At 36.4% G+C, this 12,873-nt stretch overlaps 1 protein-coding gene across 1 annotated transcript in view; it reads left to right on the forward strand.

Annotated features, from left to right (window-relative positions):
- Positions 1 to 420: 420 nt before the first annotated feature.
- Positions 421 to 12,873, forward strand: part of oxsr1a (oxidative stress responsive kinase 1a) — a 14,389-nt gene continuing 1,936 nt past the window's right edge. The window contains exons 1-18 of the mRNA XM_067362564.1: positions 421 to 697; positions 1,464 to 1,576; positions 2,420 to 2,528; positions 2,655 to 2,796; positions 3,333 to 3,388; positions 3,666 to 3,775; positions 3,873 to 3,974; positions 5,107 to 5,240; positions 5,351 to 5,399; positions 5,992 to 6,057; positions 6,147 to 6,269; positions 6,370 to 6,408; positions 6,499 to 6,612; positions 6,729 to 6,799; positions 7,565 to 7,617; positions 7,765 to 7,833; positions 10,634 to 10,698; positions 10,803 to 12,873. The exon at positions 10,803 to 12,873 is cut by the window's right edge and continues 1,936 nt beyond it. Coding sequence (XP_067218665.1) covers positions 628 to 697; positions 1,464 to 1,576; positions 2,420 to 2,528; positions 2,655 to 2,796; positions 3,333 to 3,388; positions 3,666 to 3,775; positions 3,873 to 3,974; positions 5,107 to 5,240; positions 5,351 to 5,399; positions 5,992 to 6,057; positions 6,147 to 6,269; positions 6,370 to 6,408; positions 6,499 to 6,612; positions 6,729 to 6,799; positions 7,565 to 7,617; positions 7,765 to 7,833; positions 10,634 to 10,698; positions 10,803 to 10,877 — 1,560 coding nt within the window. The 5' untranslated portion in view covers positions 421 to 627 and the 3' untranslated portion in view covers positions 10,878 to 12,873. The remainder of the gene's footprint in view (positions 698 to 1,463; positions 1,577 to 2,419; positions 2,529 to 2,654; positions 2,797 to 3,332; positions 3,389 to 3,665; positions 3,776 to 3,872; positions 3,975 to 5,106; positions 5,241 to 5,350; positions 5,400 to 5,991; positions 6,058 to 6,146; positions 6,270 to 6,369; positions 6,409 to 6,498; positions 6,613 to 6,728; positions 6,800 to 7,564; positions 7,618 to 7,764; positions 7,834 to 10,633; positions 10,699 to 10,802) is intronic.

Here is a 12,873-nt window from a genome sequence, read left to right on the forward strand (position 1 = left end):
AACCAGAGGGCTAAAATCAGGGTAGGAAAAATGCCTTTTATTTCTAAATTATGACAATGTTTGATGTAAAAAGCATACTAACAGGAAACATTATATAAAAAAAAGCACCCCAGGAAACATTATAAAACAATGCAGTTCATGACCCCTTTAAATTTTGATTTCAAGGGGACTTTAACCAATTAACATTTTTTTTTTCTGTATCATTATTTTTCGGTTACATTTCTGAACATTTTTACAGTGCAGTAAAGAGTAAAAATAGTTAACGTTACATACACGAAAACTCTAATGCATTTCAAGTAAAACACAGCAGTTGAACAAGCTGTTATGATTTCAACAGGAAACAGTCATTTTCTCTGGTGTTCTCCCCGGTGACTCTGCGTCATGACCAGTAGGTGGCGTAACGTGACATAATTTTGGTCGCCTCCAAGATTTTGACACGAGGAAGAGCGTTTTCCGCCTAAGGCGGGGTCACCGTCTCTGTTGGCAAAGTTTGGCTGTTGAGACTGAGAGCGGTCGGCAAGATCAACATAAGTATATCGAGTATAAATCCCGATCGTCCGTTTTCTATCGCCTGCAGCCGTGTGAGCGTACAGTGTAGCGTGCTGCTGACGTGATCTGACTGCAGTCATGTCCGAGGACCAGAGCTCTCAACCTTGGTCTATCGACAAGGATGACTATGAGCTACAGGAGGTGATCGGTGAGCTAAGCCATCACACATCAGATTCGACATCACATGAACGTTAGATTAAAGGAGAATAAGACATCTGTGTTAAGATCTCTGGGGCCCAGATGGTCTGTGTTATTTCAGATCTCCATCAGTAATTGAGGCATCGCGCCTGTAAGATGTTCAGTCTGTGTTAGCCATGCTAACTAGCCACCCGACATGCCAGCAGATTGTAATGCTTGCGGACAATGGCTGATTTTCTGATGATTTGAAGATTTCAACGTGATATATGACATATGGGGTGCTTGGTGGTTACAGAAACATTACAGTTGACAACTTGCTTGCTGGCTAGTTTGGTGTCAAACTGATTCATATAACGTTCCTGCGGATAGCTTGTTTTCTAGATGAAAGTTTATTTTGGGAACACTTTACCTAACTAGTTTACTTCTAATCGATCACATAACCAGAGCTGATTTTCTTGTCGTTTGAATGTGGTTGAAGTTGTCATTTTGCGGAAAGAAACATGAAAATGAATTAAGTAGAAGTGTAGAATAATCTGAAATGAAGACATTGAAATGTCATTCATTAGAATTGGCATCAGGGGCACAATTTAATAAACATCCCATTATATTGGTAAAAAAAAGGGGGTTTCAATAGCTAATTTAATTTATGCAGTGAGGATACAATGAGCATCTGCATCCTTCATCTTCTCTAATGTTTTCTGCATGTATTTTATATGCATTTTTAAGTCTTGACTAAATTTGCTATTAAAAACACACATCTTTTTGCTGTCACATAGGGAGTGGAGCAACAGCTGTGGTCCAGGCAGCATATTGCAAACCCAGGAAGGAGAAGGTGGCCATTAAACGCATCAATCTTGAGAAATGCCAGACCAGCATGGATGAGCTCCTGGTAATGTCTGCTTACTGCTCATAAAATAAGACACTCCACCTAAAGGTATTTGATTAGGATGGAGCTCAGCTTAAACTGGTTATTTATGAATGATAGTTTAGTTGTCTGCCTCTCTTTAGAAGCATAATGTGGATTGGACAAAAATCAATATTTCCCACAAACTAAAACACATAACAGTATTTCCCACAAATGCATAACAAAAGTTATCAGGTTAAAATATACCTTTGTTTATATATATATATATATCTGTGCATTATGTAAAAATTCTTTTAACAAAAATAGATTAGTTGAATTTCTTGGTAATGTAGTCATTTATCCCATTCTGCAAGCGTGCAATGAGGTTGAGACAAGCTCCACAAAATCATCTAAAACAATTTTGATGTTTGCAAGCACAATTGACTGTCTGACTCTGACAGTATTTCAGTTTTAGAAAAATTATGCAACGTACATCTGCTTCAGAGTCTGTTCTGTTCACCTCGGTTAATGATTCAGGGTCATGATGTAACTCGGGTCATGTGCAAGGCAGCCACATGTCTGTCAATCAGAGGAGGATTAAACTGGCACAGACACAAGGAAAGACTTTTCTGGTTTGTGATTAAACTATCAGAGTTAGAATGTCCAATGAGACAGGCTGGGCTCTTTTTTTTTCTTTGAGTTCTGTTACCTAAAACTCATCAATGGCCTTTAAGTAATTTGAAGTAGTGGTTGAGCAGTCAGGAGCAATGGGACCTTTTGTTTGCTGTTACTTACAGTTATTGCCTTTTCTAAAACCTCTGTTAAGATTTAAACAGTTCTGCTTCCTAACTTCCTAATTTTTTTTTTCTCCTTTTATTTTTTGTTTAGAAAGAGATCCAGGCAATGAGCCAGTGCCATCACCCAAATATTGTGTCTTATTACACCTCCTTTGTGGTCAAGGATGAGCTTTGGCTGGTCATGAAGTTGCTCAGTGGTGGTCAGTTAGTTAATTGTTTAAATGCATGTCTTGAATAAATAAGAGCAAATAGAAAGTTTATTAATTGGTCTTTTGAAAATAAAGTACTGCATAATACAGTATCCTTCCACTTATGTCTGTTTTCAGGCTCAGTTCTTGATTTTATTAAGTACATCATTTCCAAAGGGGAGCACAAATCGGGTGTCATGGATGAGTCCAGCATTGCCACCATACTAAAAGAGGTGCTAGAAGGTCTTGATTATCTGCACAAAAATGGTCAGATTCACAGGTAAATGTATATGCCATGGTTTGGTTTAGGGGTGTGACGATACAATTAGCTCATGAGACGGTATTTTTAAGAAATACTCTATTGTTATTACACTATATAAATTACACAAAGAAATTCATACAGGTTTGGAACAACTTTAGGGGGTGTAAATGATGACTGAATTTTCATTTTTGGGTGAACTATCCTTTTAATGTTTAATATTAGGCCACTTCTTTAAGATAGAATTGCATCTGCCACTGCCATGTCTTGAACAAGAACATGTGGACATCAAAACATGCAAACTATTAACAACAGTTCACATATTTAGAAACCTACTGATGTATTGTTGTTGTAGGTTTATAAAAACTCAACTCAAAGCGCTTTACATATGTAAGGGGGAATCTCCTCAGCTTTTCACCTCGACGAGAAATATCCTCACGTTTTAATATCTCGTCACACCCCTAGTTTGGTTATATAATTATATGTGCGTTTCATTTTCCATTCTGAATTTTGTTGAGTCACCAAGCATAACACTATCTGTACTTCTTTCTGTACAGAGATGTGAAGGCTGGAAATATTCTTTTAGGAGAGGACGGCTCTGTTCAAATTGCAGGTGGAGATTTACTGTCAATGCATTCTTTTTATACTTTCTACAATTATTGACAATTATGTATCTTAATAACACAATTTAATACTTGGAGGGGAAAAGTGGTCTTTTTTTTTCTTGAAGCAAACCAAAAAAAAGGCAAGATATTGTCTGCCTGTCAAAGTCTGTGAATGGCCTCTAGATGCTCTTTATATGGACTAGAAAGGTTCTGATTTGATCAGAGGTGGTGCAGTGATCTTGGGTCAGAAGATTGATAGTTTTGTTTTCTGCTTTTCCCCTGAAGACTTTGGTGTTAGTGCCTTTTTAGCAACTGGTGGAGACATGACTAGAAACAAAGTGAGGAAGACATTTGTAGGAACTCCATGCTGGATGGCCCCTGAGGTGATGGAGCAGGTTAGTGTTGTCCCACCTGTTCCTACCTTGCCTTATATATTTTGGAAACTGAATGGCTTTGTTATAACATAATTATAATGTGTTTGCTCACTGACAGGTTAGGGGTTATGATTTCAAAGCTGATATCTGGAGTTTCGGGATTACAGCTATTGAGCTGGCAACTGGGGCTGCTCCGTATCACAAATATCCTCCAATGAAGGTGAGCAGCAAGTCACTTTGTATTCAATTGATGGAGGATCTGCTATTAAATCTGCCAATAGAGTGCTGGAGAGCCAGAAATGAGTTCGCATTTTGCACTCCCAGTTCCATTGTCCCAAAGTCAGTGTTTTTTTTTTGTTTTTTTGAATGAGTTTTTGGTTAAAGGTGCAGTATGAAAAAAAAAAAAAAGGTCTGCTACAGTTGTTCCCTTGCCTATTAAAACATGTAAGATATTAAAGCATTTTTGGTGTTTCCATGGTTTTTACAAAATAAAACTGGAAACCGAGGATAACGCGGGTATGACGCAATTGACAGGCGACTTCTCACATGTCCCGGAGCCTTGGTTAAAGTTGCAATTTTCTCACGATTTACAAATAGTTGGAAACATTTGGGATATTGTAAGTACTCAAGTGAACAAAATATATAACACTGGCCTAGTAGTTTTTTAGATATTTTCCTGCAAAAATATTACATATTGCACCTTTAAATGCCTGAAATAAGGTTGGTGGCTAACACAAGCTCAAAGTATTTTCATGTTTTATTCTATGACAAATTACGCCAGTAATACCCCACTTGTTGTTCCATGTACTGAATTTTAAGCTTTTATCTCTTGAAAATGGTGTTTGCTAAATGAGAGGGATGTTAAACATCATGCAGGAAAACTCAATATTTCTCTTTTATAGTCTTGTTGTGTTTAAACTCCCTTTACAAACTATTCTATATCAAACTTTCCAACTTGTAGACTAACTTTTAGACTTGGTGGTGGTGACGTTAAAGTCACACTTGTCGTGTTGTGGTTTATAGCTTAGCTTTAGCTTTTTACTTCTGACAGTTGTATTTAGGCTTCAGAATTCATTGTGAACATTATCTTGATGAATAAATATTGTAATAAACAAATTTGTTTTGTTTGTTTTTTTGTTGTAGAGCTTATTTTCGCAGTTATCTAAAAGCAAATGTCTGGGGAACCAGGGCACTGCTAACTTCTGTTTCACCTACAAAATACATCATCTCTGCACCCCTCTATAGCAAAAATCATTCAAGTCATTCAGCCTTTTGTCTACACTTTTTCCACAATAATCATTTGTGTTGGTCTTGTCTTGATTTCTTCCTCCTTTCCCACTTTTTTGGTTTAGGTTCTCATGTTAACCCTGCAGAATGACCCTCCGTGTCTAGAAACTGGAGTTACAGATAAAGAGATGGTTAAAAAGTATGGTAAATCCTTTCGGAAGATGATCTCCTTGTGCCTCCAGAAGGATCCAGAAAAACGGTAGTGCATTTATTTCCCAAAGTTTACAGATTCTGTATTCGATTTTGGGTCTTATGGTCAGAAAACTTCAGCTTTTGGTCTTATTATTAATATTCAGCATTCTTCAACAGGCCTACAGCTGCTGAACTTTTAAAACACAAGTTTTTCACAAAAGCCAAGGTAAGATACTGAGTTACAGAAAGTTACAGAAAATGGCTAGAGTAGTTAGATTTTACATTCCCATACTGGTAATCTAAGTGCACAAATGTGTAGTCCATTTTATGTAATTGCTGCTTCCAGCAGGTCAGTTATTATTTAGTTTGGCTACAGTCATTTTTGCCTGAACATTCTCAAATCACTGGGCCAGCATGGCTGGTTTTACTGTAACAAATACTCAGGATTAGAGTTTCTAAAGCTATTTCCTGCTCATGGGATACAGGCCATATTGTAACAAATGCAGTGCTGTCTCAGCAGTCTTTCTTTCCTAGCGGCTCTGTGGCAATAAACAGGGCTGCTCTGCAGTGCTGCATTACGACCCACAGAGGATGCTGTCTCTTCTAATTGTCTCAAATTTCTTTTTTTTAGAATAGCATGACCTTAATTTCAGTTTTTACCAAAATTTTAGGTATCTAAAATTATTTAATAATTAATAATAATGTGAATGATTATATTTATAACCCATTTTCTATTTATAACCATGCATCTAATCTGTTGTCCACTAGCATGTAGTTTCCTATGAATTTGAATTTTATTTCCCACAATTCCTTCACAGAACAATGAATACTTGAAAGAAAAATTGCTGGAGAGGGCGCCAACAATAGGAGAGAGATCACGGAAGGTGGGGGACAAATTCACTGACCGAATATGATGTGTAAATTATGAATTGAGAATAGTAGTTGTGCTTTAAGCAGTTTTTTGTGCGAATAGGTGCGGAGGGTTCCGGGTTCCAGCGGTCGGCTCCATAAGACTGAGGATGGAGAGTGGGAATGGAGTGATGACGAGCTGGATATGGAGAGTGAGGAAGGAAAGGCAGCAGTGGCCGCTTTACGGGTAAATACTTGTCTGCTACACCGTTACTTAAAGGCTGTTTCAATCTAGTCTGTGGATTTGAATAAAGCATGTTTTAAGTCTTTAAATTGTCTTTTCTTAGTCACCAAGAGTAAAGGAGGAGGCTGTGCAAAATGCAGAGGTGAGAGTTCGCTTCCGCTTCCTACTTTCTGAATTACTCCAAAACCATTCTCATGAAAATCTTGTTTCTTGTTTTCTGTTTCTTTCATAGATCTTTCCAACGGATCCATTAAGCTTCCTGCAGCCAGTCGCTGCAGGACAGCCTGAAGTGCCACATGCCGCAGATGACACTGCCACAATATCAGCGTCCTCTCCAGGCTCCCAGGTGAGCTCTACTGTATTAAGTCACTTCTGTGACAAGAGAATCAGCTGTAAGCATGACCAAACTAGTTGACTTGGTTCATAATTGACTTTTTAGATATTGCAATTGTATCCCTACAGGCTGTTGGTGGACCTACTATGACAGGGCAGGAATCAGCCAAAACCCCCATCAGCCTGGTCCTAAGATTAAGGTATTTTACCATTATTGTGACTTACTGATGATGACTATCAATGGTTAAAGGTAACCATACCATTTGAGGACAGTTAGTACAGTTGTTCCACAGGGTTGTGTTGGTGCACTCTTTCTTTTTATATTGTATAAAAACTAGTGCTAATCTAACACAAGTATGTGTTTACATAATATATATCTGTGTGTGTGTATATATATATATATATATATATATATATATAATATAATATAATATAATATAATTAAAGTTATATACTATATATGTGTATATGTGTGTATATGTATATATACACATATTAAATTTTAGATTTGATTAATCGATTTTACAGCACTAATAGAAACACAAGCAGTGATCCCAGTAACTTTATAGTAAGATGTTTGGGTGAAACTTTACTCTTTTTTTTTTTTTTTTTTCGTGACAATAAAAATATTTTAGTTTATCACAAAGGTTTTTTAGATCATTGGTATGGGGTTGAAGGCAAGTGTCTTGCAGTGTTAGTATTAAGTAAAACTATTACAAATATATTTTGTTAATTGGAATAAAGCTGAAATAATATATAAAAAAAAAAACAATTGTATGAAAATTATATGAAAAGCTTAAAGAACTTAAATCTTAGAAATGTGTAAGAACCCTGAATTTAAAATATTAATGAATACTTACTTTGTAAATAAACATTCGTGCTTTACAATTCTACAATTTAATCAAAATGCCTTCTTTAACTTAGTTAACCTGTTAATCTGTGTTTTGCTTTTTGTTTTACAACAGGAATACAAAGAAAGAGCTAAACGATATCAGATTTGAGTTCATGCCGGGAAGAGGTTTGTGAAGTTTACTGATCACTTGACTAAGTGTTCCTCTGCTTCTTCCTAATTTCTAATTTTACATAAATTGACAAATTGTAATCTTGATCACAAAACTAGTAAAATGTTTCTTAATTTAATTTCTCCCTGTTCCTCTCTATCCAGACACAGCCGACGGGGTGTCTCAGGAGCTTGTGTCTGCAGGACTGGTGGATGGAAGAGATTTAGTTATTGGTGAGTTTAATAAGTTAAAAATAGCTGCTTGACAAAAAGACAAATGTTGAAAATAAGGAGTTTTTAATGGTAAAACTAGGGGTGTAACGATACGCTCAGGTCACGATACGGTACGTATCTCGATACGGAGTACACGATACGATACGTATCACGATATTTTGAACAAAATGAAACTGAAATTCAAACAAGATTTATTAAAAAAACATTAACAAATTTCAATAATTTTCCTTGTTGTACATACAAGATCACATTTCAAGGTTTAATAAAAACCTTCTGTATTCAAATTAACAGTTGAATAGGGCTGTCTGTCACTGAATTTTTTTTAACATGAACTTAGAATTATGAATAGGGGCCGTTCACATATCGCGTCTAAAAACGCGTGGAAGGCGCGGCCGCACCGCTTCTCCTTCTTTCCAAAGCGCTTGCGCTCCCGTGGCGTCGGTCGTTGCTATGCAACCATGAACTGAGCTCTCCAAGAGGATCAGGATGTTTCTGCAAAGGATAAATGATTTCTAGCCCTTGCATTAGTTTTACTACGAGATATATTGATGGAGATAAGATATAAAAACCACCATGTACAGCTATGATCAGCTGTTCGGCTGAGCTTTTGATGTTTTGTTACGGAAAGGCCATAGCTGATCGGTTGATTCTTGTCACATGACCTGCGGTGCGCTTGCGGCATTCTGAGAAGTTGAAAATTGCATGCACGTCGATCCCATTATGAGCGCGCCTGCTGCGCGGTTACATTTGAAAATAATAAGTGACTTGCACATGGAAAAGACGCAATATGTGAACAGCCCCACAGAACTTCTTAAAGCAAAGCATCGCAAGCGTCTTTTGCTTTCTGTGAGCACAGCTGTTGCTGTGCACTGCGGTGAAAGAAAGCCATGACTTTTCTCACGCGAACATGCAAGAGACTGACATGAGAAACGTTTAAACCTGCTTGCAAGATTCAATGTGTGCCCGAAACACTTACTGAACTAGAGAGCTGATTGAGACACACCATCTACGATAAGTCGTTGCACCCCTAATGCATTGGATCTGGACAGGAAGGATAACTCTGGGAGTTGGAAGGGGTGTGTCGCGATTCTGCCTTCTCACATCGCGAAACAGGTTCGTGGACCTGCGTATCGCAATTTCGGTTTCATATCTCATATCGTTACAGCCCTAGGTAAAACCTTTAAGGTTTCATTAGTTAACATTATTTAACTATGGAAGCTTGTTTCTGCCACAGAATAAAACAATTAAAGGTAAATTGCAATGTTTATATCTTGCAATTCTGACTTTTTTCTCACAATTCTGACTTTTTTTTTCTCAGTTGCAAGTTTGTATCTCACAATTCGGACTACTTTTTTTCTCAGAATTGAGATATAAACTTGCAATTGCAAGTTCTAAAGTCCAATTCTGACTTTTTTCTCAGAATTTTCTCAGAATTGTTTATCTCACAAGTCTGACTTTATAACGCGCGATTCTGAATTTATATCACGCAATTGTGCGAAAAAGTCAATTGCTAGATGTAAACTTGCAATTGTGCGAAAAAGTCAGAATTGTGATATAAAAAGTTGCATTTACCTTTTTTCTTTTTTATTCAGTGGTGTAAACAAGCTTCCATATTTAACTACATTAGTTAGTAATACAGCATTTATTAATCTTACTTAATGTTAATTTCAAATCAAGCATTGCATTTGTTAACATTAGTTAATGCATTGTAAACTGACATGAAGAAACAATGAACAGTTGTATTTTTAACTAATGTTAAAAAATTAATAAAAAATGTAATAATAGTATTTCTCATGGTTAGTGAATATTAGTTAAAGGTGCCGTAGAACGTCTTTTCAAAACGTGTAATATAAGTCTAAGGTGTCCCCTGAATGTGTCTGTAAAGTTTCAGCTCAAAATACCCCATAGACTTTTTTTAATAAATTTTTTTAACTGCCTATTTTGGGGCATCATTAACTATGCACCGATTCAGGCTGCGGCCCCTTTAAATCTCTCGCTCCCTGCCCTCCCGAGCTCTCGACTATAAGTGCAGTTATACAGTGCATAAACAAAGTTCACACAGCTAATATAACCTTTACAAGGTGGATCTTTACAAGATGTTCGTCATTCCTGTGAGTAGTATTTATTTGGATGTTTACATTGATTCTGAATAAGTTTGAGGCTATATGCTCTGTGGCTAACGGCTAATGCTACACTGTTGGAGAGATTTATAAAGAATGAAGTTGTTTTTATGTATTATACAGACTGCAGGTGTTTAAAAATGAAAATAGCGAATACAGTAATAAACAATGGTAACTTTAACCACATTTAACAGTACATTAGCAACATGCTAACAAATATCACTAAAAATATCATGTTATCATGGATCATGTCAGTTATTATTGCTCCATCTGCCATTTTTCGCTATTGTTCTTGCTTGCTTACCTAGTCTGATGATTCAGCTGTGCACAGATCCAGACGTTAATACTGGCTGCCCTTGTCTAATACCTTGAACATGAGCTAGCATATGCAAATATTGGGGGCGTACATATTAATGATCCCGACTGTTACATAACAGTCGGTGTTATGTTGAGATTCGCTTTTCAGAGGTCTTTTAAACAAATGAGATTTATATAAGAAGGAGGAAACAATGGAGTTTGAAACTCAATATATGTCTTTTCCATGTACTGAACTCTTGTTATTCAACTAAGCCAAGGTAAATTCAATTTTTGATTCTAGGGCACCTTTAATACATCAACTAATGTTAACAAATAAGACCTTATTGTAAAGTGTTGCTTTTTTTTTTACTTTAATTTTTTAGTTGCAGCCAATTTGCAGAAAATCGTTGATGATCCACAAACCAACAAAAATGTCACTTTCAAGCTGGTAAGCGACTCGATTATGTGGTGTAGTGGTCACTTCTGCATTGTGCTTGCTTTACTCTTTGGAGGTGTTTTATATTTGACACTGTTTATCTTTCTCCTGTTTAGGCATCGGGAGTGGACAGCTCTGAAATTCCAGACGACGTTAAACTCATGGGATTTGCTCAGCTGAGTATAAGTTAAAACACAGTATTACCAGCAACCGGGAAAAAAAACAGACTTGTTTGCACAACAGTGCATTGTAAATGCTTTCATTGGCCTAAAGAAACCACTACTGCCAAAGAGACAGAAGGAATCTGACACCACATAGGATTAACAAATGTTGAATAGGACTGCATCCGAGTTCTTCATACGAGCGCACCTCAGATGTTTACAGTATTCATGTATGTTTTGTTTTTTTCTGTTGCTTTAAACATTTGCACAATCTGAACCAACTCCTAATACTGGTAGATGTCAAAAGAAGATTGCCTTACTTTCGATAGTACTACTGAATTTACAACTGTAGATAAACAGTAGCTGTGGATCTCATCTGTGAAACGAATGAGTGACTGTTTGTGCTTTCAGCTGTGTACCTCAATGGAGGATAGAGGGGAGAATTGTCATTTGATAGCATTTATGGGTGCATGTTGGACCGCCTATAAAGTCAGCTGTTCAGTACAATGCAATGTGGTCCGTCATTTTGGAGCGATCTACATTGTACGGTTTTACACATTACCCAGTAAACACGGGAGTCACGTCACCCACAACTCCGTCAGACATGATGCTTCGCTGTTACACCTGTGCACTGCACCTCACAGTTACACATTTCAGCTGCTCTCTCACTATCTGGGATACATTCCCATCGTTTTGCATGGGCTAATGCCAGACTGCATGAATGATTTTTGACTTAAGATATGCTGATCATTTTGCTCTCATTTGACTTTGCTGAATGAGCTCTCTGTGAAAACAGAAGTTGCAAGAGAGATGAGAAAATGAGCTTTAAAAAAAAAAAAAACATGAACAAGAATTTGAGAGTTTTTCATCAAATTGGTCTATGCTGTTTTTTCAGAAAACAATTGTGCATTTGGCTTTATATTGGAAAAGGGTATATGCAATTTTATGGATTGAGCATAATGTTACAAGTTACATTTACATGCATATCTATGAAGTATAGTGGCAGCTGTTTGGATAGTGTTACAGAACTAGATTTATACAATTTTGAAGGAAATACCAGTGCTTGCAAGGCAGCAAAAGAATAGCATTAACATTTTTGGTAAAATCAAATCATTGCTGGCAGTTAAATTTTAATTTCCCAGTATTCTAATGTTGAATGGGAGATTTTAAACTAAATTTGAAATTTCTCAAGCTATAAACTTTATAGAAATCTAAATGCACAGCAAAGCTGAAAAAAAATCAAAATCAGTACATGGAACTGAATTGCAAAAATGTGTATATAAAAAAAAAAAAAAAAAAAAAAAAAGACTTTCAATACATTGCTGGACTTGCAAGCACTGTTGATGAAGTGAAGACCAGTGAAGCCAGCAAAAAACAAAAGAGAAGTGACTTTAGGACCCATGCGGTGTCCAAGTGATATTGGCAGTAGGATCCATTGGATTTGAATTTGTGGGCCTATATTTGTGTGTCTGTAAATATTTAAGTCCATTACACTTGCTTAATATCATTTGTCTCAGCTGTAGACTGATGTCTGATTCCATGTATATATAGGCAAAAAATGTGTTCACATGCAACTGGTATTTTATTCTTTTTTTTTATTTTATTTAGATTTTTTTGCTCACCCTTTACTGGGTTTATTATTATAATGATTAATTTTAGTGAGGTTTTTCACTCCACCTCATTTCATTTTTTATTTTTTTCCAGTTACTTTCCCTCCTTGGCTTCCAACGAACAGTTAATTTAAAGTTGATTTTAAAACCGATTAATTGTAGACCTGGTCAGTGATTCATTCGCTGTCACTTTCGCACTTGTGTGTATGTGCAAATGACTGTTCAATTATTATTATTTTTAAATATATTTAGTGTGAATACAACAATGAATGTGGGTGAGGCATCTTAATGAGTACTTGATAAAAAAAAAAAAAAAAAACATGTAAATAATGAAATTGGTGTTGTTTATATATAATATAAACTGTATACATACCGTTCACAGTTGGCCTTTCTATGGACTCGACGTGGTGGTTTGT

The sequence above is a fragment of the Chanodichthys erythropterus genome, chromosome 16 (assembly GCF_024489055.1).
Source record: "Chanodichthys erythropterus isolate Z2021 chromosome 16, ASM2448905v1, whole genome shotgun sequence".
In the NCBI taxonomy this organism is placed as follows: Eukaryota; Metazoa; Chordata; class Actinopteri; order Cypriniformes; family Xenocyprididae; genus Chanodichthys; species Chanodichthys erythropterus.